This window comes from Leguminivora glycinivorella, chromosome 19 (assembly GCF_023078275.1).
Source record: "Leguminivora glycinivorella isolate SPB_JAAS2020 chromosome 19, LegGlyc_1.1, whole genome shotgun sequence".
Taxonomy (NCBI): domain Eukaryota; kingdom Metazoa; phylum Arthropoda; class Insecta; order Lepidoptera; family Tortricidae; genus Leguminivora; species Leguminivora glycinivorella.
In genome coordinates, this window is record NC_062989.1 from 16,413,874 (window position 1) to 16,440,159 (window position 26,286).

Here is a 26,286-nt window from a genome sequence, read left to right on the forward strand (position 1 = left end):
TTCACGCCGTATTATTGTTCAATTGTAATAACCACTGATGCTACGAGTAAACTTTAAAACTAATTTTGTTCCAAAACCAGCTAAATACTTCGTATTTTAATAAATATCACGGAGCGAACGAAAAGTGTGTATGGACGATTTGACGCGCGTCACGTGACCTTCGTTTCTCTCACGTGACCTTCGTTTCTCTCTTCAAGGCATTTTTATAGCCGGCTTAAATCATTCATCCTTTTTCAGCATGGAGGTGAGACGGACAAATGATTTCTCTAAGTAAGGCCTTCCGCTTACGAATACCTACCTACATTATAAACAATACTTATTAATTTATTTAGCTAGTAATGGCTTTAATGGCTGAGTTAGTAACGACTTTGGTTTATGAAAGCTTTTACAAAGTGTACAAAATGGACATTTGGACAGAGAAAACCAATCCGAAGTATAAGTAGAATATAGTTTAAAAATAACCCTGTATACATTTCAAGTCGTTTTTAGAACTTTTTAGCATTTAAATATGAAGAGTTTAAACGAGAGGTCCAGAGATTTCTGCATATTTTTATTTAGTGACATACACGTTGGTAATGTAGGTTTTCAAACAGAATCAATACTTACTTTTAGTCAACATTATATTTCGAAAAATTCCAAATAATATCGTTGAGTTAAACAAGTTGCAGTTCTGACATTAACTTACATGATTAACACATATAATACTGAATAGAACTATAATATTTTAGCACAATAATAATAAACATATCGTCCGGTCAAACAAATAAAACTTAAATCGTAAAATATCTATAACACTCTATATGGTCCACACTTATCACGAGAATGACTATCTACCATCTATCAAATAAATAAAATTATTCAATTTATGGTCATTGGATAAGGCTTATATTTACAATAATAATGCCAGAGTGTACATTTCTTAGAACTAAATTATAAAAAAAGTATTATGCAATTTATAATTATACGAGTCTCATAGTAAAACAAAATATGAGAAAGGTTTTTGCTGCCATAACTGTTGCAACATTCATTAGTAAACATCAATGTTATTGTATTTTTATTCAGTAAATTCATTTCAAGTTTTTAATATTATTAGCTAATATTTTCAGCGCGTGTACGAACATGATTAGTCTACCTAAAGTCAGTATTAAGTCATTTTAATACTATAGCTATGAAGGCAATCTCTAATAATCACTATATATTTTTATCTAATTCTCTAATAGAATCAGCTGCCTTTTAAAATAGTTTCTCTTATAACTTATAAATCAAACTTTGGTAAATTAACAACCAAATAAAGTGTGGGTTGTGTCAAATACAGTACCGGTATAAGAAATTATATTATAACCTAAAAGTTAGTTAATTTATAGGTTATAAAATAAAAATCTTTGTGAGGTGTCAAAATTTAGTGTTTTTTGTTACTTTTTATTACTGGTGACTACACACGTTCGTGTGTGATATCACACACGGTATGATTAAACGCTCGCTTGCGATTTCATTATTTTTCACATTGAAAGCCCTCTTAATGTACACAAAGGTTTGACACAACCCAATATAAAATCTCATTTTGTTCCTACTGGCTCAAGTCTAAATTAAATAAAAGTATAATAAAATAAACAACCTCAAAATACAACGAAAAATAAAAATCTCGCTTTGAATCCTTTCTATCACAGATGTTACACATATTTTGTTATTATTATTTCATTATTATACATTCATTCATCCTTTATGTTAAAATAAATTAATGATTCGATTATTTTATAGTCAAACTCACTAGTACACATTTATATCAAGTCATTTATGCCGTCTTTCGAAACTTATATTATTTGACGGGGATGGGCTGATGTTAATTATTTTTACAGTAGTTACATAAAATTTAAATTATGTGGTATAGTAAGAAACATAATAGGTATTTATCAATATGCCTATTGTATGTAATATTATAAGGACGACAATGGTATATATCAGCAATTCCCGAAAAGTTTGTACATTTGGATCATGTCTCCGATTTTGATAAAAATTCGCAGGCTGATAGAGACCATGAGCAACTTTCTTTTTTTGGTACCGAAAATATAAAGAAATCTAGTAACAAAAAAGGAGGGTTTCATACAAATTACCTGGGAAATTTTGGGACATCTAGTGGATCTTGCTCAGCATCTTGGATTCTATCAGCCTACGAATTTTTATCAAAATCGGAGACGTGATCCAAATGCACAAACTTTTCGGGAATTACTCATATTTCTACAAACATTATTTCACCAAGCAAATTTCGCACAGATTTTGCAATCCAGACAGCTTATACGGGCTCTATTACCATTCAGATCAGAAATATTCAAAATTATTTATATGCTTACCCAGACTCCTCAAAATGTTGTATAAGCATCCCGAACTGTGTTTAGTGTCTGCAACATCCCTTAAAATCATAGACAATACTTTTTTTCTCACGAATGGCATCGGAAAGTGGCATTCAGCCAGCTCACGACGCCGGATCATAAGGCGCACACCACACCCTGCAACCTGCAGTAGAGCGCGTGTGGCAGGGTCTACAACTGGTAGCCGGGGCGGAGCTGGTGGTTGGTGTCCGCTTCCGGTTGCTGGATGAGAGGCGGGGCCAGCGGGTCGTTCGAGGTTAGAGTTGTTGAGGGCGGGATACCTGAGAAATGAGAATCAAGGAATTCTGAGTTCTTACTTTTTGACAAAACAAAACATTAAATAACGTATTATAACGTACTTTGTATTACTTTCGGTTCTAGAATGGAATCTGTATTTCTTCATAAATGAGGGAAGAAGATAGAACGAACACTCCCAATTTATAGAGAAAATTATAAATCAACAGATGACGCTACTATGTTTTTGCTTGGGTTAAGTATTATTGGTTAATTTAGCTTAGTAAGACCCAGAATAATTTAGCGTTTGATTTTCGAACGTCCTTTCATTCATATAAGTGTTCATTCATACTGAGTTTGTACTTGCAGTGAGAGTAGGGATGTTAAATATAAATAAATAAGTAAATAAATATAAATTTTATAGGACATTCTTACACAGATTGACTGAGTCCCACGGAAAGCTCAAGAAGGCTTGTGTTGCAGGTACTCAGACAACTATATATATACACAAATACTTATATGTATTCATAGAAAACATCCATGACTCCGGAACAAATATCTGTGCTCATCACACAAATAAATGCCCTTACCGGGATTCGAACCCGGGACCGCGGCTTAACAGGCAGGGTCACTATCCGCTAGGCCAGACCGGCCGTCAATGTTAAGTGTTTGCGTTACCTTCGTTGTCATCCTCGTCTGCCAGCCATTTTTGAATGTCCTGGTGGTACATACGCCGCTGGAGAACCTCTTTCGTACGCGGTCGAGAACCAATGAATGTAACTTCACTCTGGAAACATAATAGAATGATTATATAGGCGATCTTTAGAAAATAAATTCCGTTTCTTATGCTGGCAGCTACTAAGCCATTTTTGCTTTAGTTGAAACTTAAACATCGCGTTCGCAAGTTTCAAGAATTTTGTAGATCATCGGGCCGATTTTTGAGTCTCACGCGTTCGAATTCAGAAAATTGTCACTGAAAATAATAAGCAAGTCACCGTTTTCAACCGGTATTTTAGTGACAAACTCCCGTATGCGAAATGAAATGAAATATTTATTTTCCAAGTAGGCATATTACAATGCGCTTATGAACGTCAAATAAAACTACGCCGGCTCTAACCCTACGCCTCAGCCTCGAGAAGATTTCAGTCCCCCCTCAGTTGGAGGAGGGTATCCACTATGGGACCGGCAAGAAACTCGGCGGGCCACTTCTTTTCAAAACATTACATCTTATAATTAACATGCATTAAAAAACAAGATACAATTTAATAAGCAAAAGTATTCATAAAAAAAATAAAACAAGAAATTATACAAAGTACAAAGCTATTATGATTATTAATAAGAGATGTTAGAGATGTATAGAGTCTCTAAGTGTCAAAGTACATCTAAAAAAATTATACATGAAGAAAAAAAAACGAATAACTAAAATAACTTTAGAGTTGTAAAAGACTCTTGTTGTCTTAAGCAAAGGAAAAAAGAAAAAATATATATACATATACTTAATCTACTTTTCAGATTCAGAGATTCAAAAATCGCCCCCCATGTCACTAACTTAGGATCTTGGCTTAAAAAACGAGAGCTCGCCACTTATCCCGATCCTGCGCAGCTTCCTGTCAATTATCGGCTTGTAGCTGACGCAGATCCGCCATCACACTGTCTCCCCGGCGGTATCTGGGCCGGCCTGCCGTCATTCACTAGGTTTGGCAAGTTCTATGTATTTTTAAATAAACATTTTTATTTAACAATAGCCTGACAAAACTAGTCAAATGCGTCTTTGTGAATGAAACGATCTACAGACCCGCCCGTGTGGTGACGGGTTAAGAATTTCACCACCCCCTTTCTTCCCGTGGGTGTCGTAGAAATCGACTGTGGGATTTGGATTAAATTGTGGCGCAGGCGAGAGGCTGGCAACCTGTCACTGCTATGTCACAATTTTCGTTTTCTTTCAACCCCTTAATTGCCAAGAGTGGCACTGAAACTGGAGTAGTTTCATGTTCTCTGCCTACCCCTGTATGGGATACAGGCGTGATTGTATGTATGTTTGTATGTATGTACGATCTACAGATTGTGTACAGCGAAGGTTGTTACCCCTGCAGGCAGGAAGGGCCGCAGCTCATCAGCTAACTCCCCACCGGCGCCGAGTCTCGTGGCTTCCTCCCAGCTCGTGTGCACCTCCTCGTGCAGTAACTTCTCCTCTGCACACCAAAGAATACAGTTCAATGTCATTCGTAGGTGGGTGAATCAACTTTCAGCATAATTTTGCATAAAACCAGCGTGACTCAGGGGACCGTAACCATGGTAATAACAGGCAAGAAAAAGTTGATTCACCCAGGTAATAAATAAATAAATAAATACTATTAATCGAATCGATCAAAAATGTCACTTTCTAGTAACTTGATGAAGTCATCAAATTTATTTTATCATAGGGGCATTTACAGAATTTGGGACCCCCCAATTAGCGAAAGTTGTTAACAAAAATTAACTCACTGTCAGTTTTGTGACGGTAATTAAGCATGACATTTCTACAAAAACATTGTTTTTGTGTTAATTACATAAACTTTAAGCGATAATCTACATTTAGAATGTGAAGAAAATAAATTTTTAGACAGATTTTTATGCTTAATTGTCGTGACAAAACTGACAGCGAGTTAATTTTTGTTAACAACTTTTGCTAATTGGGGGGACCCAACTTCTGAAATTGCCCATAGGCACTAGACAAAGTGGATTGGACAGATGAGGAGTGTCTTTTCAAAAGGGCTTATTTCCACTTTGAACTTTTTTTGGGAAATCGAGAAAAGCATAATTCCACGGTATTGATTTTGAAATTAATATTTAATTTGCAAAATTGTAATATTGTAAGTTGACGTTAATGCTATGATTACATCAAACGTAACATGTGTACCTAAATAAATATTTAATTACCATATGTTTTTGAGAATTAAGCACTTTTGATGCGAACTTTTGGGAATTAAGCCCTTTTGTTGTGGCCTCGTAGCGTAAACGTTATTATTTTAAAATAGTTTTATTTAATTTTTGGATTTTGTATTAAGTTAGTTGATATCAATGTTGTTGTACTACATACATTGGTTTATCCACATAAATAATCATTACACATTTTTCAAAATGTGTTCTAAACTTTGATGTTACTCTTTTTTTTAATGATCAGGGCGAGACTTATCGAGCTTTAATCTCAAAACAACACGTAATTTTCTATACTAAAAAAACTGCATTCATAGTTTAAAAAAAAAGAAAAAATGGAAATAAGCCCTTTTGAAAAGACACTCCTCAGATAGAATACCACTTTTAATGACATTTGATGAACTTACCATCTCTCTTAGTAGTGGAGCGCTTGTACTGAATACGGAAGCGGAAGGCCTCCAGCACGCTGGCCACCACAATAGTCAGCACCACCATCGTGAACAGGTAGAACACCTGTAACAAGTCATAAACTTAAACTGACAGCGCCATCTATTGGTAAGTGACGAAACCTGTCTGATCAGGCAGTCAGGCACCCGGAAAAAAATATTTATCGAAACACATTGTTAGAAGATATATAAACCTACAAAATAAATAAAATCAGGGCTTACTAGTAATCGTTAGTATGGATAGGATGGATGGATATACGTTTATTTGTTTGTCACAATACACACAGAATACACAAAAGAAATAATTTACAAAAAAGAATTAGAATACATAATAAGCAAATTGGAAAACAGGAAATTACACAGATTTTTACCATAGCGTACTATGATACTGTGCGCGTCGCAATAAGACAAAAGGGTTACGGCTCAGTATTACGCTACGCCCTGAGGCAGCATCACTGATATTCTGCCGGAACCAGATCAGATCACGATAACACATAATTGATTGAAAAAGAAATATTGTACAGAGATGAAAGTATATACCTAAAATATCTATAAATAATTGCCTATGAAACGAGTGAGATGAAAGCTATGATGAATAGAAATGTGTGTTAGATCTGTTCGATCGATAGATAGTAAAATAATTGCTACAGCTAGAGCTAAAGCTAAAGCTAAATCCGGTAATCTGCAACCAGTACTAGTACCTACTAGTAACGATTGACAGCGCCATCTATTGGCAAGTGACTAATTAATTTTGTATCCAACAGTTCAGAAACGTCTGAAATTTATGCTATTAAGCTTAAAAAAACTGGAAAAAATCACTGCCTTGAGTGAACTCCAATCCACGGCTGGGTCGTTATGCGCTACTCTTCCATTAGAGCTAGCAAGGTCAATGTGTGTCAATAGATGTCGCAACGAACCTAGTCTAATGCTCAACGATTTTTAGATAATATTACAATAGTATTAATCAGTACTCTATTTTCAATCCCTTCTGCTTGTAATATAAGACGAGACACTGTTGACACCTAGTGTCGAGTAGTGGTACTGATAATTTAAGCTAGTTGACGCGTGATTGACGCATGAATGACGCTAGATGTCACTAAAAATAACTTGCATTTACTGATGTACGGAGTTACAACTCTTCCCATAATTATTTCTCTATGCTAAAACTTACCATAAAGTAAATCCTGCTAAACTGCCCCGCGACAGTAGCATAAGCGTTCATAAGTATAAACCAGTTATTGACAACTGTCAGCTCGAAAAGTGATACACCGCTCGTGATCAAGTTCTCAAAGTTGTTCAGATAGTAGTATCCGAGAGCGGTTGAGCTGTTCTCTGAGTATTTGTAGAAGTCTTCTACTGTTGTATTTCTGAAATAAAATAAAAACTTGCTTAGTTTCTTTTTTAAGCATATGTTTATAGACAAAGAATTAAATGTAGAAAAGACATATCGTCACTACTTTAAAAAAGCTTGTATCTTCGTCTGTCAATGAAAAGAAAATTGTAGTAAGTATGTATGGAATGCATATAGACTTAATGCGTTTTAACTTTGAGGAGCAGCGTAAGATACGAGATTTTTTAAAAGTATTGACGATATGCCGACCATCATCGTGAAATCGTAAATTTACTAACGCCATCTATCGTTAAGTAACAATCTTTATGTGAAAAAGTCGGCCGAAGATATCTCTGCAGCGAATTTTATAGCACAGAACGAGGAAGTGCTACGTCGTGATTTTATATTTCGGCGTTTATGATAATACTTGCACGTCCTGGGCTGTCAAAGCTGCAGAGTTAGTTTGGACGGACTCTATTTCATTGATAGTCTACATGGGTTAAATTACTTCTACTTATATCTTATTCTATCTTTTGACAAAACACACCAGGAGAAGGAGATTTCTAGGAGAAACCAGCTGGGTTGGGCGGCATTTAACAAGTTGGCGGACATCCTCAAACCTGCTAACATTCCACAATGCCTGAAGACCCGCCTCTTTAACCAATGTGTCCTGCCCACCATGACCTACGGTGCTGAAACATGGACGCTTACTAAGAAGGCTGTGCATAAGATCCGAGTTGCACAGAGAGCCATGGAGCGTGCCATGCTCAGTATCAAGATTCGAGATCGGGTAAGGAATGTCGAGATCCGTCGTCGCACCAAGGTGCAAGACGTTGGTTTCGTCATTACCAAACTAAAATGGAGTTGGGCGGGACATGTTGCTAGGCAGAGTGATGGTAGGTGAACTAAAATGTTAACGGAATGGTGGCCGCTTACAGACGTAAGAAGCGCTTGGCATCCGTTAGCTCGTTGGGTGGACGACATCCGCAAGGTTGCGGGTCACACCTGGATGAGACTAGCTCAGGACCGGGACAAGTGGCGTACTAGAAGAGAGGCTTATGCTCAGCAGTGGGCGATAAAGGGCTGACATGATGATGATGATGACTTATATCAGAAGTAGCAAAGGGAATATTTTTTGGTATTTAAGACGAGTAGCGCCATCTATTAATCAATAAGTCAACTTCTACGCGACATACACCAACGCCATCTACCATCAAGTAGCGGAACTTACACGCAGCAGTTCCTAAGGTCCAGCCCCGCGAAGAGCTCCATGCCCACGATAGCGAAGAAGTAGTACATGACTAGCATGACGCAGCCGGCTGACGACATCAGTGGGGTCAGTAGCACTAGTGTGCCGAATACGTCGCGGTAACGCTTCTTTAGCTTGTAGAGACGCATTAACCTGAAAGTAAAGGCCAAATTGTTTATATGTGTATTTAGTAAAACGGATAAGTGTAGATGGAGGAAGTGGGAGAGGAAAGCCGAAAAGGTGGATGGACTGCGTGAGATATGATATGGGACGAACGCAAGTGACTGATGGAAATATGGAAGTACGGAAGAAAAAGACATGCTGCGCCGACCCTAAAGCTAGGAACATACTACGCGGACGTCCGTCGTAAATCGACCGCGACCGCGACCGATCAGTGTGCACGGAACAAAACATCCAGCGAGCCAGATTTCGATCGGACGTCCATGCGCTCAAGGCCACGGCCACGTCCGTCGACCGATAGTTTGCACGGTTATGTGTATTTCCATTGTCCAGATTCCCGTCCGCGGTCGATTTACGACGGACGTCCGCGTAGTATGTTCCTAGCTTAATTGGGATAAGGGCAAGTGAATGATGATTTCATACTTCCTAATACATCCTACTTCCTCGCAAATGATAAAGACGAGGTTTGTTTCGAGATTCTTATATGAACAAACTTACAAAACGACTTTACAGCAGTCGACAAAGTTTTACTAAACTCGCTCATATTTATATTGTTACTCTATTTGTCATAGATGACATAGTCCTTAATATCTAATGATAAAAATCGTAAAAATATTGTGTTATCCGACATATAACCACATAATTATAACATGCCGCTTCGGAAGCAGAATTTTTTGTAGTTTGTTGTCTTGTTATTACTGTTTGTGGGTAGGTTATTGTTAGAGGAGTTCAGAAAATAGATTCTAAAAGTACAGTGCGCTGTGAAATAGCATGGAGAAATTATGAATTCATTGGTAAATTCGCCATCCAATTTTGCAGCTTACTGTACTTTTCAAGTTCTTTTCATGGAAAGTCGTCTTGGTAGAATTTAAGGAATTGAAATATCTATTGTACAGGTTTATGTAATAGGGTAAGCGCTGGTAGCCTAGCGGTAAGTACCTGCGACTTTCGTTCCGAAGGTCGCGGGTTCCAACCCCGGCTCGCACCAATGAGTTTTTCGGAATTTATGTGTGAAATGTCATTTGACATTTGCCAGTCGCTTTTCGGTGAAGGAAAACATCGTGAGGAAACCGGACTAATTCCAAATAAGGTCTAGTTTACCCTTCGGGTTGGAAGGTCAGATGGCAGTCGCTTTCGTAAAAACTAGTGCCTACGCCAAATCTTGGGATTAGTTGTCAAAACGGACCCCAGGCTCCCATGAGCCGTGGAAAATGCCGGGACAACGCAAGGAGGAGGAGGTTTATGTAATAGGGTATTTTACCTTAGAGGTCTGAATATGACGACGATATACAGTTTAGGCGCTATAGTAAGCATGACTGCCCCCATAAGTGCTAGCAGGGTCACACTGAGGTCAAAAACGTTCCACCCGCTCTCCAGGTACGCTGCCACGCCTGACGCCATCATACGGAGGGCTGCTTCTATCAGGAATACTGTGGAAAGATAATATTTAAGGATTCACGTTATTTTTAAATCAAGCATTTTAATTGTTTGGTTGTGCATTATGCATTATAGTTATAAGAATAATTTGTGCTAACAAGTCGATTCGTTGAAGTTCACTTGAAATGCCTTCTTGTCAACCCGCTGTTTTGTTACCCAACAAGAAGAAAGGCATAAGTAAAAATGACATTGCAAATTCGTATCCTACCGGTTGCGCCAGTACAAACTATTACACTTTATCAATCTTTCTTCGTGTATACTGTTTAATAATACAATATTTTAGATTATGAGTTTGGTTACGAAGCTCGAAATAAACAATATTAAATAATCATTTTTTTTATTCAATTGTCTTTTGTCGATAGGTTTTCTAACAAACTTATTTTTCTGAGCTAATGGCCGGTTGTATTTAAGTACATACATACATATAATCACGCCTGTCTCCCATAAAGGGGTAGGCAGAGCACATGAACTACTAAGTTTCAGTGCCACTCTTGGCAAAAAGGGGTTGAAAGAAACCCAAATTGTGACATTGCAGTGACAGGTTGACATCCTCTCGCCTACGCCACAATTGAACCAATATCCCACAGTAGACTTCTAGGAAATCCACGGGAAGAAAGGGGGTGGTGAAATTCTTAACCCGTCACTACACGGGGAACGGGGGGGGGGGTGTATTTAAGTAATGGTACAGTATTCACAACTGAATCAGTACTTACGTGAAAGGAAAAGCCATGTATCCCAGGAGGCGCACAGTAACCTCGCGCTGTGTTGTAACCCTGGCAAGTTGGGGTCGGTGCCCGCCCCGGCCTCCAACACCCGTAGTACCATCGCCACGCCGTTGCCTACTATTAGCGCGTCTGAAAATATAAATAATATACGTACGTATAATAATTGTCAAATAAAGCCTCGTAAACAAATAACATAATAAAACCCATCAGTGTCTCAAAATTACACCGTGGTTGGAGTGGACGACGGGCGCGCGACGGCGACGCGACGAAATCATTTGATCTCTATGGAAGCGAGTGACATCGATGAACCGGATGATAGGCGAAGCGACGCGACGCGACGGTTGCGCGACCGTCGCCCACACAAACCACGACGTAAGTCCTTCGTATAATTTTACAAATATTCCGTCAATTTTGTCAAGCAATCTTTTTCGCTTAGGAACTCGTCACAACTCGGACACCGGCGATCAAATATATGAAAGAGGCGCGTTCCTAGCACACAGTCTAAGCTCGTGTAGGTGAACGCGTACTATGCTTGTATCAGTAAAATTTTGACAGGCGGTAACTGTGAGGTAACCGAGAGGGGGTGGGCGGCACTTTCAGCGGGGAGCGGGAGTGGCCAAACTACGATAGTACTCTTTATTATACTGTGCTCTAGTTATGATACTCACAGATGATGTATTCAAAGTAAGGCTTGTGGACGAGTTGGCTAGCAGCGCGTGCGCACGGTTCTAGCCAAGATTCCGCGTACCACGGTGCACGTGCAGTCTGCGGTGCCCACCGCAACGCGAATACCTGCCGCAAATAAAGACGTTATAGTACTGCACACTATAAGCAGTCACATTTTTTAACGGTTGACCTAGTGGTTTTTACATACTACTACTGGCCTTAGCGTCTATTTCAGACGATTTATGGTGCAATGTCCGAGAGACATCGCTTTTGATGACTAAAGAGACCTATGCGAGAGCGACACATTTTGCCACATAGCTGACAAGGGAAGCTTGCAACCGACTGCGACGTTTCGCTATGGTGTCTTCTTTCCCTTTTGTCAGCAAGTGCCGCAAACCAGGTCTCATCGACGAACTTGCGACCATCTCCAACGCACTTTCGCCATTCCGTTCGCTTCTCCGCAAGCTTCTCCCAGTTTATAATCTTGATAAAAACTAGTAAATTTCCGGACAAGTCAACAAGAGTAGTCGCTGACGATATGGTCAATCAATAGTATTTTATACAATCGTGATATAATACAAAGCTTTTCAGTCGAGTACCATGTTTAGGCCACGAAGCTTGCTGAGTGGCCTAATAGTACGGTACGAGAGTGAAAAGCTTAATTATATCACTATTGTATACAATACTTTTTCTATGAGTCATCATCTTTATCATCAAAGGACGAAAAATATTATCACTCAAGTTAAAATTAATGTTAATAGCGTCGTTCGCCGTTGTATCAACATCGAATTACCTGGCAACCAATTGTTTATAATAACCGTCTCTGATTGGTCGATAACGCAATAGATAAAAAAAACGTGTTTCAGATGCACAAAAATTTGCCAGGTATCGCAAATTAGTAAAGAACTTGTATGAAGTTCTATTTTTGAAATTATTACAGTTAACTAAAAGTGAACTGTAATGAAATATTATAGTTGACTAAGTGTTAAAGATTATATAAAGTCAGCACTTATAGTTTAGTCTGTGGTGTTCTAATTGACAGATTAAAGTCGACGAGTAGAAAAAGACTGTTTCAGTACATATTTATATTAGGTCGTCTATGTAACTGTTATTTTACCTCATACAGATTCGCAAACTCTGAGCGGGACAGCCCGCCCGTACCAGACTGATTGAGTTGCTTAAACATTAGGTACACATCCAGCCCACCTGTAAACAAACATTAGACGTTACTTAAAGCATAAGGACCCTACTGCGATAGAAAGACACATTTACTTTAAAAAGAGACCTGTAGCGTTGTACGAAGTATTAGATTAGACATTACCTTAGCATAATGCGGTGCACGTCACATTTTTAGATTTGTTCGCTTCTAATGTGTATTAACTCACCATCATACCAAAGACATATATAACTCCGTAAAGACAGATAAAGTCTATGAAAAAAACGTACCTCAGTACCATACAGAAAAAGGTACGGTGGCCTAGATGGCATTACACTTTTGGGGTACGCTCAGCTAGATGGCGCTAATATTAATATTGGACATTTTAAAACAAATCAAACTAAGTATGGGCCAAATTGTCAAAACTGAGGTTCAAAAGTTGTAAGCCTGTGTCAAGAGATTTACACAAAGAAAAGAAAATTACACAGTATGACAGTATGAGATGGCAGTCTATGCACTGTGATTACACATTTTACTTCGACAGTAACTCTCTATAATACTCGATCCTCTTTGATCGTACTAAATAAAGAAAGAAGAAACAACACCTTTTCTGCCATCTTAATGAACTACACTGCTATATAGTTGTTGTATTTAAGAAGTACAAAAAACTGTTCTTACTGTAGTGTGGTGCGTAATGTCTCATAAGTCCAGCGAAGTGTCGCAACCTCACTGCGTCGGGGGCGCGGCGCGACACAAGCAATCTGAAGGCGTGTCGCGCGGCGCGGCGACGGTGCAGTAACAACGCGCGACATTTCTCGCGCTCTATGCGGGTGAAGGTTTCGTAGACTACGGCTAACATCTGAAATATTGTAATGTTTTTACTTATTGAGGTTATTTGACCGTCCATAAATAGATAAATATTATAGGACATTCTTACACAGATTGACTGAGCCCCACGGTAAGCTCAAGAAGGCTTCTGTTGTGGGTACTCAGACAACGATATATATATATATATAAATACTTATATACATAGAAAACATCCATGACTCAGGAACAAATATCTGTGCTCATCACACAAATAAATGCCCTTACCGGGATTCGAACCCGGGACCGCGGCGTAGCAGGCAGGGTCACTACCGACTGCGCCAGACCGGTCGTCGACAGATAAAGCGTTAAGTGGCGGATGTATCAGTACCGACACTAAACACCTGATGTCGCGTGTCGTGGCAAACAAAAATAGTTTTAAAACACGTTAAAAATGTAACTCGCAACGTTACAATGTTAGTAAAATTAATTAATATTCCCAGGTTATAATATTCGGTGAAAATAGAGCTGCAGTACACTTCTCAACCGAGTCACAGTATAATAAAGAGTACTATACAGTATGGCCACTCCCGCTCCCCGCTGAAAGCCGCACACCCCCTCCCGGTTACCTCACAGTTACCGCCTGTCAAAAACGCGAACAGTCATACAAGCATAACGCGTTCACCTAACGAGCTTAGTAGGAACGCGACTCTCATATATTTGATCGCCAGTGACCAAGGTGTGACCGAGTCATGCCATTTTGTAATGCGTGTTTGTAAATTCGAATATATTCTCAACTCACCAAATTCATAAGCACGTAGAGCACTGTGATGATGTAAAGGATGAAGAACACCGCGTACCACTTGGACTTGGCGTAGGACGGCATCATCACGTCCGGGAAACTGGACACAAGGTAAGAAAATATAGTGTAGTGTTCGATGCGAATGGCTCAAGATAACAATAGTTAGGGTAGTGTTCGATGCAAAATACACAAGATTACAAAAGTTAGGGTAGTGTTTGATGCAAAAGACACAAGATTACCAAAGTTAGGGTAGTGTTTGATGCAAAAGACACAAGATTACCAAAGTTAGGGTAGTGTTTGATGCAAAAGACACAAGATTACAAAAGTTAGGGTAGTGTTCGATGCAAAAGACACAAGATTACAAAAAAGTTAGACACAAGGTAGTGTTCGATGCAAAAGACACAAGATTACAAAAGTTAGGGTAGTGTTTGATGCAAAAGACACAAGATTACAAAAGTTAGGGTAGTGTTCGATGCAAAAGACACAAGATTACAAAAGTTAGGGTAGTGTTCGATGCAAAAGACACAAGATTACAAAAGTTAGGGTAGTGTTCGATGCAAAAGACACAAGATTACAAAAGTTAGGGTAGTATCCGATGCACAAAGCACAAGATGAGACAAAATTGGGCATTTTCGCGAAAAAAGATTCAAAACCTTTTTTTTTTTCAAAATAGATCAATTTAATGTTTCTCCTACTTAGAATCACGAGCCCTTTCGATCCTACTAGGTATAAAAAAAGCGTCCCAAATTTCATTTTTCCACTTCGTTATCATTTTTCAAACACTACGTACTATCGGCTGCAAAAGTGCATGGCGAATTTATCAATGAATTCATTCATAATTTCTCCATGCCAAGCGGTTACAAAGTGGAAAGTATGCAAAATAATAGAAAATTTTGGGATTTTTTGCCCTGGATCGAACGGGCTCGTGATTCTGAGTAGGAAAAACATAAAATTTACCTACCTTAGAAAAAATATTTTTGGTGATTGTTCTCGCGAAAATGCCTAATTAAGGGTAGTATATGCCGCAGAAACCACAACATAACAAATACTAGGGTAGTGTTCGATACAGAAGGCACAAGACTATAAAAGTTAGGGTTGGTTTGATAACATAATATATAGGGTTAATAGGGTGGTGTTTAACGCAGTACAGTGCGAGTTTGTGTCGTTACAAGTTTGTAACAAATTTAGAAAGACAACTATATCATTATGGTATATATATAATTTTACTCACTTGGCGGTGGTGAGCAACACAAACATACTGACGAAGGAATCACTGATGGTCGAAAAGTGACCGTTGTCAAGATGTTCCGAGAACAGGTAGTAGCCCAGAAGTGAGTACGTAGCTACGAAGAACATTAGGAGCCCTGTGTAAATTAAGAATATGAATTAGTATTACTGAATTAATAATTCATTTAATATTCGTTTATTTATATTTAATATTTAAATAATTAAAGCGATTTCATTTGATATAAAATGACTTGATGCCATAGAGCATTTTACAACAGTTGTTTTCATTAAAAGTCTTTTCTTGTATAGAATCGGACAATGTGAGGTTTTTAATATCTAGTTTTTGCTTAATTAGGGTTCTGTAGTTAACTAGGAACCCTTATAGTTTCGCCATGTCTGTCTGTCCGTCCGTCCGCGGATAATATCAGTAACCGTTAGCACTAGAAAGCTGAAATTTGGTACCAATTATGTATATCAATCACGCCGACAAATTGGTAAAATAAAAAGTGGAAAATACGGAAAACTACGGAACCCTACACTGAGCGTGACCCGACACGCTCTTGGCCGGTTTTACGAAATTAACTCACCTAACATATCTAAAATAGGCGGCAAGCTCTGTAAGATCTGTCTTATAAACCTTCGAACGCCTCCACAATGTCTCGTGTCAACTAGAAAGATGGGACGAAGCGCTCTCGTCACTCGGAAGTGAGAAGATTGTCTGCAGAGTACTACTACTGCTTCTAGCACCATTATTAGAAGAGTTACACCCTGGAAAAGAAAGCAGTTTGTAATAAAGAATAATTTGTACCAAAAAGGATCGAGTAATATAGAGAGTTACTGTCAAAGTAAAATGTGTAATCACAGTACATAGACTGCCATCTCTACAAGCTTAAAACTTTTGAACCTCAGTTTTGACAATTTGGCTCATATCGTTAGCTTGATATGTGTTAAAATGTCAAATATTAATATTAGCGCCATCTAGCTGAGCGTACCCCAAAGGTGTAATGCCATCTAGACCACCGTACCTTTTTCTGTATGGTACCGAGGTACGTTTTTTTCTTAGACTATCTGTCTACACGGAGTTATGTCTTTGTTTGTACTAACACTTACTAAAGTATCTAAAGTTAACAGTGTTACAAACATTGGTAAAATCACAGCAAAACTCAACAATGTACCTATTAAAGTATCTCTCGATTTTTACACTACTTGGCTACCTGAACGATTGGCCGCTAATCTATACTATTTATACGCTAGGCTATGGAGAGTGAACAACGAACGACTTGTCTACGCGTCCAATTTTGTCTAAACTAAATGGTAAATGCCGTTGATAGGCGTCGGTAAAAGTGCGACTAGGCTGACTACAGCTCGAAATATTGTTTCAAATAAATAAATAGACCGAAGAGCTGGCAGCTTCCTCGCTCAGCGTATTAGCTTGACAATCCAGCGAAGAAATGCTGCCAGCGTCTTCGGTACTATGTCACAGGGGCCGTTTTTAGATTTAGTTTTAGTTTAATTTTAGATTTATTTAGTTTAATTTTTATATCTTTTTAAGTTTAATTTCAGAATAATTTTAGATTTAATAGTTTGTGGTCATGGTTCGTTAATATTTCTTGTATGTGGGTAGCTTTTGCACATTGTAATTTTTCCTCAGTCACCCGTTGACCACGAACGCTGTAAAGAGTTCGAAACGTCGGGATGTATTTTAAATTAATTATACGCGATTTAATCCGTTTCCATAGTTTTATTTCATGAGTTTAGTTTTATTTTAAGATAATACTATGTAATATTGTTATTGAATAAATTCACGTAAGCATCACTAAAAATAAATATGTACATGTGTATTCGATATTGATTAAGTACATTTGTTCACGTAGTTGACTTTCTTCCCGGTAACTAACAAAGAAAGGGGAATGAAAGTAGTGTCAAAGGTTACCTTAATCATGGTCCTCTTATGTTTCAGGATGGTGCTCCATCCGATCCATTTTAGCTTCAGGTGAAGTTCCACACCAATCACCATCAGTGCCAACAGTTCTATCGTGCCGTGGGCCCATACTGGTAACTGCAAAAGACATTATTAACTGTTATATTTTACCTTTAAATGCAGTTTCTATAAAAAATGTGGTGCTGCCGGGTAGAATAGCAGCAAAATTGGGAAATAAGTTTAAACATGTAATCCTGATTGGATTTGTCTGATTCATTCAAAAGCGCTACAGATAAAGATAATTTATTTTACAAGTAGGCATATTACAATGAACGTCAAAGTGGAATGATGTGGAAATTTAGATACCTCAGAAGCCGGTACAGTAGGGTCTTCCGTGAACGCTAGCAATATCAAGTCCTAGCCATGGTACCAAGGGTTGTGGACTTGAAGGTATACCGGTAACTCTTCAGGGATGGGTGGGAGTCAAACTTCTGTTCAGACTTTCCTTTCAGGTCTTCAGGCCTGAACGTCTTCTTCTAGACATTTTAGGGACGCTGCCATTTGACTGTAAAGTAATGTACTGTACCTCAAATGCTGGTACCGCAGGGTCTTCCGTAAACGCTAGTAGTATCAACACCAGGGAAGCTAGCAAGTCCAGTCCATGGTACCAAGGGTTGTGGACTCGAAGGTATGCTGGTAGCTCCTCAGGGCTGGACGGGTGGGAGTCGAACTTCTCATTGTTGAGGCCTTCCTGGGGGCGAGACATGTTAGTTGGTGATTATATTTATACAGTAAAATAAATTATAAGCCGCCAAATAAATAGTAAACTTTTTACAGTGTAAATATTTAGGTATAAGGAGAGGGTTTAAAAACAATTTCTACAGTTTTAACAATCAGTGTCACTTTGTAACTAGAGGTCAGAGGTTTGAACCGTTTCGTGGGCAATGGTTTCTTGAAAACACCCGGTATTTGCTAAAGCCAGTATAAATAAAGTATTGTTTTAATGCTATCAGTCGTGTTTGTAAAGAATATACTTTATTTTCCAAGGGATTAGGTCGCGGAGCGGATTAAAGATGGGGGACATCCCTTGTGACTAATAAATGTGACGAAGAGCCGAAGCATGACCATGGACATTATTAATAGTTATTTCTTTTACAAGGGGGCAAAGAAGTTGTTTAACCGCACGTAATATTGATACCCGAGCAAGCGAAAGATTCCAAAAAGTGGAACCTTGAGCGATGCGAGGGTTTCAAGGCACGAAAGGTTAAACAAACTTTGCCACCGAGTGAAACACAAAATTTTTCACCACACCAACACGAACAAAATATAGACTATAAACCATCAATTTATTCAATATTTATGATTCAAAATCATCATTTACAGGTAAATTCGACCAGCCAGCTTAAGGCATCAAGTTAAAATTTGTATGAAATTATTTTGCACTCTTGTGGATAAAATCTGTTTTCGAATAGCAAAGTAAGCCCAGTTGGTGTGGTGAAAAATATTTTTTTTAACGCAGGATTCTGACTGTACCTCCAAATAGATGGCGGCCTCGTGGTAGTTCATCTCCCAATGCTCGTCCTCGGACATGTGGAGCCCTGTGTGGAGTGAGGAGCGGCTGCCCATGTCGAGTGTGCCGTCGCCGGCGCCATCGCCGGTCCGAGTGTCTGGAAAAAAACGTATTTTGCACTTAAGAAACAGAGTCATCATCATTGGCCTTAACGTCTGTTGCAGACGATTTATGGTGTAATATTCGAAGAGCACCTTTTCTGATGCCTTATTAGACCGATGCGAGACCGACATAGTCTACCGCAGGACTGACAAGAGAAGTTTGCGGAAATCGGCGCTGAAACACCTTGCCGTCGCTTCTGTCTCTTATAAAAACACAGTAAAAATTACTAAACATATTATGGGCCATTTTTTTCCCAAGTTGTCCACTTTTTTGTAACATTGGTATTTCTTACGCAATTCATACTAATCGCGAGGTCTTTCCATCCTGATAGGAGAAAAAGAAAATTCCAAGATTTCCATACATTTTTCAAACCTTCCATTCCGTTACCGCCATACAAAATGTATGAAAAAATGGTAACGGAATGGAAAAAAAACCATGGGACACTTTTTTTCTCCTATTAGGATTGAAAGGGCTCGCGATTCTGAGTGTAAACCACATAAAAAATTCCAAATCCAAAAAACAAGTGGGGTGGACAAATTTGAAAAAATGGGCCTTATACATCTTTAGTGTAATAAATAAATATGTTTTTTTTAACCATATCGCAGCGATCTAATCTAACACAGGAAAGTATCTCTAACTTTATACCATCATTATAAATATAGATCTTTCAGGCGTTGTAATAATAACCAATGATTGGAGGTTTGGACACCACACCGTGGTACATCAAAATCGTCACACTAAATGACAATACAACGGTATTTTTACATAATTAGCCTATTAGCACCTATACTAATGAGCCTACCTTGCAATGGAATATGGTTTTCTTTATCCATATCGCAGCGATCTAGTTTAGTGGGCGGAGTGGCGTGAAGTGCGTAGGCGCATCCGATGGATACGCTCCGGCGCACGAACACAGTATACCAAATACGCAGGATAATAACTCAAACTATAGTCAATCAACTATAGCCATCAAGATTTTCAGCGGTTATTAATTACAAATTAGGTAAATACTCAAAACGCATTATTAACTTTTCATTGAGGCTTGGAACACCATTACTTTATTTATTTATTTAAACTTTATTGCACTATTGGAAAAAAAGTACAAATGGCGGACTTAATGCCTTAAGGCATTCTCTACCAGTCAACCATAGGGCCAAACAGAAATTCGCGAATGTGGGTGTGGGTGCTTTGTTCTATTTACCGCAAATTTACCGTCTTATTTTCGTTCCTATTTTATAAAGCAATTTTTTTCTTAACTTATACCAAGCTTATACTTATTACAAAACTGCTAAATATGTTTAAACTCTGTACTCTAGCACGCAGATCGGTAACCTCGTATCGTATAATAGTGAAATCAGTAACTTAAAATCTACAGAACACATAAATTAACCACATTAGCTCGTAGTGTTATGTTTCTGCCAGTGAGTAAGGCTGCCAAAGCTCACAGACCTCTGAAGTTGCAGGCAACTATAGGCTACGGAGACTTCATACCATTAGTTTGCCACCGACTTAGTATGTATAGTTACCACAATAATATGTTACAAAATGATTTCCGCAAAAATATCTGACACGATGTTATTGGTAGAGGCATATTTAAAACGTGTCATATATTTTTGCCGCCTTCGACGAGTAACATATTATTGCTGCTGACTGTAGCACATTAAATCATATAAAGAACTAGCTTTTGCCCGCGGCTTCGCACGTGTTAAATTCAAGAATTGCGGAATTTTCCACACAAACTTCCACCCCCTATTTTAGGGAAGTGGAGGGTTAGAAAGAGGCAAAAGGTAGCCTATGTCACTCTCCATCATTTCAACTAACTCCACTTAAAAAATCAAGTCACTTTGTCGCTCCGTTTAGCTGTGAAAGACGGACAAACAAACAGACACACACACTTTCCCATTTATAATATTAGTATGGATTGACTTTAATCGATATCAAAGTGGAAACCAATAAACAACTCACTTAAAAAGTACGAAAACGTCGAATACACTGTATCAGGAACTGCATTTTTTGACGAATACAAAATTTGATCGAACCTCATCATTATTTAACTAAACTCTATTAAATAAATAATTAATTTATATTCAATAATAAGCACTGTTCACGCTTCCATGGCCGGTCTCGTAATAAGAGATAAGTGCACTATCTAATGATCTTGGCACTGCAAATGTTTACTTATAAAATTATATCAACACCGTGCAATCGGACTTCTACTTTATAATATCTACTTACAAGTTTCCGTCATAATATTGTGCCGTCACCGGCAATAATATCGCACAAAAAGGCCGCATAATATCTGACATATTCTAATTTCTAGAGCCATAATTAAGTGCGTTTTCACAATATCCGATCCATACTTAATATTATAAATGGGAAATTGTGTGTGTCTGTTTGTTTGTCCGTCTTTCACAGCAAAACCACACCTCGGACACTGGCGATCAAATATATGAAAGAGGCGCGTTCCTAGCACACAGTCTAAGATCGTGTAGGCGAACGCGTACTATGCTTGTAGTGGCTTGTATGAGTGAAATATGACAGGTCGACTGTTCGTGTTTTTGACAGAAGGTAACTGTGAGGTAACTGAGAGGGGGTGGACGGCAATTTCAGCGGGGAGCAGGAGTGGCCATACTGTACGATAGTACTCTTTATTATACTGTGGCAAAACGGAGCGACGAACGAATTGACGTGATCTTTTAAGTGGAGATAGTTGAAGGGATGGAGAGTGTCATAGGCTACTTTTTGTCTCTTTCTATCCCCCCCACTTCTCTAAAATGGGGGGTGGACATTTATATGGAGTATTCCGCCATTTGCGAATTGAACGCGAGCGAAGCCGCCGGCAAGAGCTATTATCCTGTATGTTAACTACGCCATCTTTGATTTTTTTCCTTTTAAATTCTTCCGACATCCGATATCGGATCGGATAATGTGAAAACGCACTAAGAGCGTAAGCGTTGTTATGGACCAAGTGATAAATCGGGCACTATACATAATGCCCGGGCATTATGAATAATGCCCATTGCGAGTGGGCAGTTTGATAATAACTATTCAAATAATTAAATTGCCCGGGCATTATACATAATGCCCATCCTCTGTTGGGCAAAGTAATAATAACACATCGAATAGCTGAATTTTGCCCGGGCATTATACATAATGCCCATCCTCTGATGGGCAAAGTGATAATAACATATCGAACAGCTGAATTTTGCCCGGGCATTATACATAATGCCCATCCTCTGTTGGGCAAAGTAATAATACCACACCCGAATAGCTGAATTTTGCCCGAGCATTATACATAATGCCCATCCTCTGTTGGGCAAAGTGATAATAACATACCGAATAGCTGAATTTTGCCCGGGCATTATACATAGTGCCCATCCTCTGTTGGGCAAAGTAATAATAACACACCAAATAACTGAATTTTGCCCAAGAATAGAGATTTTTCATTTTATTTACACAAAGAAAATTACACAGTATGAGAATCCATACTAATATTATAAATGGGAAAGTGTCATAACATCGGCGGCCTGCTGAACGGATCACCGGAATCTGGCTACCGCAGTCTCACCTCTCGACAACCTTTCAGCCACTCTTTAAGTGTTGCTCTGTTGTCGCACCGTGTGTGCGGCTGTTTTGCAGGGCCCACTCAATGAGTTGGCAAGTCACCGCCTGTCTTTTACAATTGTGAGACTTATTGTCAGGTGCCCGATATTTTCCTCCCATAACCCTCTATCCAGTTCATCCAACTTATAAAACAATAACCCATGACTTTAGCTCCCATCGTAGCACAAAAGTGCTGCACTGCAATAGTCTTTGCACCTGGCGGGGACCATCTACGGTTGTATCATATCATATTGTGCGCTCGGGGTAGTATATTAAAATGTCTTAAAAGGCCTCTGTGCTGTTGGCTTTGGCCCCACGCATGCCTCCCAAAGGTCCACGCATGTCCACGATCCAGAGATATGCAAAAGACACACCGAATAGCTGAATTTTGCCCGGGCATTATACATAATGCCGATCCTCTGTTGGGCAAAGTGATAATAACATACCGAATAGCTCAATTTCGCCCGGGAATTATACATAATGCCCGTCCTCTGTTGGGCAGAGTAATAATAAAACATGTAGCAAAGCTAATAGATGGATTGGCGCAGCTTCAGCAGACTTTCGTGCCGATCTGTTCAAGATACTGTATGCAGTTTCATATCAAACTACATAGGACACCGTCGCGAGCCGCCTGCAGTGCCGTAGGACCTCTCGATGTCAAGGATGGCTAAGATAGGACTTATAATCAATGATTTAGAGTTAAACGACAAGTCCGACATAGGCCGCAGATCAGAGCTCGCTTCGAGCCTTAGTGAGACATAGATGATGTCGGGGGAGGGTGAGAGTCATAAGGCAGAGCTACCGGTAAGCGCTATCATAAAAGTGTACTTTCACGCATGGCAAAGATGGTGAAACGCCTAGTTTGTTTAGAAGGTATGACCAAGTGTCCCTTTCTCGCTAGGAGAGGGATAAAATAGCACTTTAGGTGTCAAAAAGCAATTGTTAATAAACTTAGATGATGAACTAGCTCTGCAGAATGCGTACGTAAATGCATGCTGTTCCTTTAAAAACATACAAATCACTATATGTATGCCTTTCAGATTTGAGGAGTTCCCTCGATTTCTCCAGGATCCATCATCAGAACTGGGTTCTGATAAAAATGAGACCAATCTGTATGCATATACATTCAATAAAAAAAAAAAATTCTAAATCGGTCCAGTAACGGCGGAGATATCGTGGAACAAACATAAAAAAAATACAGACGAATTGAGAACCACCTTCCTTGAGATTTAAGGGCGGCGGTTAAAAGGTATGCTTATTCAAGAAAGCGCAATTTACATTTCATTATTTGTTAGGAAACACCCAGTATACTTATTAAACTTATTATCAAATTGCCCAACAATCACGTAGCAGTATCATAATGCCCGGGCAATGTGATAAAAAATGGCGTTCAGAAAAACCTGTTAAACTTATTATCAAATTGCCCAACGATTACGTAGCAGTATCACAATGACCGGGCAATGTGATAAAAAATGGCGTTCATGCAAACTTGTTAAACTTATTATCAATTTGCCCAACGATCACGTAGCATTATCATAATGACCGGGCAATGTGATAAAAAATGGCGTCTAGACAATGAATAATCACTTTGCCCAATACAGCTAGGCATTATTCATAATGCCCGGGCATTATACATAATGCCCTTATTAATCACTTGGTCCATAACATATACATGTGTAATCACTCTTGACACAAGCTTAAAACTTTTGAACCTTTGTTTTGACAATTTGGTCCATATTCTTAGCTTGATATGTGTTAAAATGTCAAATATTAATATTAGCGCCATCTAGCCGAGCGGTCCCCAAAGGTGTAACGCCATCTAGGTCACCGTACCTTTTTCTCTATGGCTTTGATGTACGTTTTTTTCTTAGACTTTATCCGTTTCTACAGAGTTACATATCGTCACTACTTTAAAAAAATCTCGTATCTCACGCTGCTTCTCAAAGTTAAAACGCAGTAAGTCTATATGCATTCCATACATACTTACTACAATTTTCTTTTATTGACAGACGAAGATACAAGTTTTTTTAAAAGTAGTGACGATATGTCTTTGATATGAACTTTATTTGACCGTCTGCCCCACCAAATATTCTTCGTTCCTTTACTTGTAACCGCGATCGTGGTTGCTTGATGCCATAAACTATCGAATGCCCCACCAACACCATACCAATGATATAAATGAGTTGGTTTTGGATGTATGAGGCAGGTAATACTGCAGGTCAAGAAATATGTTTCCACTCAAGTAATTATATGAGAAACACTAAGCGTTTCGTTACCTACCGTAGTGTAAGTTATGTCACCTTGGCTAGGCAGCCAGGAACCAAAAGCGTTGAATATCATTAATATCAAAATGTTCACCATCATTTGTTTTAGAGTATAGTCAAAGAGCCGTCCTCGAAATTCCGTAGTTTTTTTGCCCATTAATATTGCGTTAGATTACAATAGCGACAGAAACGAATCGCTTTCAACAATAGCCGTGACTGGAAGGTCGCACAATGCCGCGAATTTCTGCCTGTTTGTGCTAATACGATAAAATATGAATAACCTAACCACAAAGAGCGTACACCCATCTTAAAGGCCGGCAATGCACCTCCAACACTTTTGATGTTCGGGTGTCCATGGGCAGCAGTGATCGCTTACCATCAGCTTACAAATAAAAAAAACTAAATCGGTTCATGTCATCCGTTCGGATCGACCGACCGAATGGGATTTAGTTTTTTTTGTTTGAAAGCTGAGTTAGTCGGGACTTCGGGAGTGTTCTTAGCCATGTTTCATGAAAATCGGTCGACTATGTCGCGGTCGGGGGTTTTTCAAAATTTTAATTTTGTGGTTAGGTTATTGAAATAGATACTTATATGTATAATTAGTGATAGGTATTTCACGAGAACATTGAAATTGCTTAAAATGTATTCACAAAGACTATACCATTTGAAATAAACATCTATTAGTTTTAGATATGTATTAAATTTTTCCAAGAAAACACTCAAATCGCATAATAGTTCTGCAGGTACCTATTGAAAATAGTTATTTGTTTTACAAGGGGGCAAAGTTGTTGTTTAACCGCACGTGCCAATATTGATACCCGAGCAAGCGAAAGATTCCAATATTGAACCGCGAGCGTAGCGAGTGGTTCAAAACGTGGAATCTTGAGCGTTGCGAGGGTTTCAAGGCACGAAGGTTAAACAAACTTTGCCACCGAGTGAAACACAAAATTTTTCACCACACCAACACTATGGAAATATGAACTGTAAAACATCAAAATAAATAAAATACTTCAATTTATATAACGTTTAGGATTCAAAATCATCATTTATACGTGAATTCAAACACCCAGCTTTAGACATCAAGTTAAAATTTGTATGAAATTACTTTGCACTCTTGTGGATAAAATGCAATTTTGCTATCTGTTTTCAAATAGCAAAGAAAGCCTTTATCAGTTGGTGTGGTGAAAAAAGGTTTACGACTGTTTACAATAATTATTGATGACGTTAATATTTCTACAGCGTTAAGGACACAACGTTAGAAGTCCCTTTGAATCTATTTAAGGAATCC

At 38.6% G+C, this 26,286-nt stretch overlaps 1 protein-coding gene across 4 annotated transcripts in view; it reads right to left on the reverse strand.

The window, feature by feature from the left end:
• Positions 1–196: 196 nt before the first annotated feature.
• LOC125236331 (two pore calcium channel protein 1-like) overlaps positions 197–26,286 on the reverse strand; it is a 31,448-nt gene continuing 5,358 nt past the window's right edge. For 3 of the 4 annotated variants that reach the window (XM_048143085.1, XM_048143087.1, XM_048143088.1), the window contains 17 exons: positions 18,993–19,126; positions 18,046–18,210; positions 17,472–17,597; positions 16,126–16,306; positions 15,543–15,675; positions 14,312–14,411; positions 13,384–13,564; positions 12,667–12,755; positions 11,552–11,675; positions 10,872–11,012; positions 9,983–10,151; positions 8,524–8,694; positions 7,134–7,329; positions 5,924–6,029; positions 4,686–4,792; positions 3,279–3,387; positions 197–2,647 (listed from right to left, as the gene is read on the reverse strand). In XM_048143085.1, coding sequence (XP_047999042.1) covers positions 2,538–2,647; positions 3,279–3,387; positions 4,686–4,792; positions 5,924–6,029; positions 7,134–7,329; positions 8,524–8,694; positions 9,983–10,151; positions 10,872–11,012; positions 11,552–11,675; positions 12,667–12,755; positions 13,384–13,564; positions 14,312–14,411; positions 15,543–15,675; positions 16,126–16,306; positions 17,472–17,597; positions 18,046–18,210; positions 18,993–19,126 — 2,342 coding nt within the window. In that variant the 3' untranslated portion in view covers positions 197–2,537. Of the gene's footprint in view, positions 2,648–3,278; positions 3,388–4,685; positions 4,793–5,923; positions 6,030–7,133; positions 7,330–8,523; positions 8,695–9,982; positions 10,152–10,871; positions 11,013–11,551; positions 11,676–12,666; positions 12,756–13,383; positions 13,565–14,311; positions 14,412–15,542; positions 15,676–16,125; positions 16,307–17,471; positions 17,598–18,045; positions 18,211–18,992; positions 19,127–21,096; positions 21,231–26,286 lie in introns of those variants that run through there. The other variant, XM_048143086.1, reaches the window with a different exon arrangement.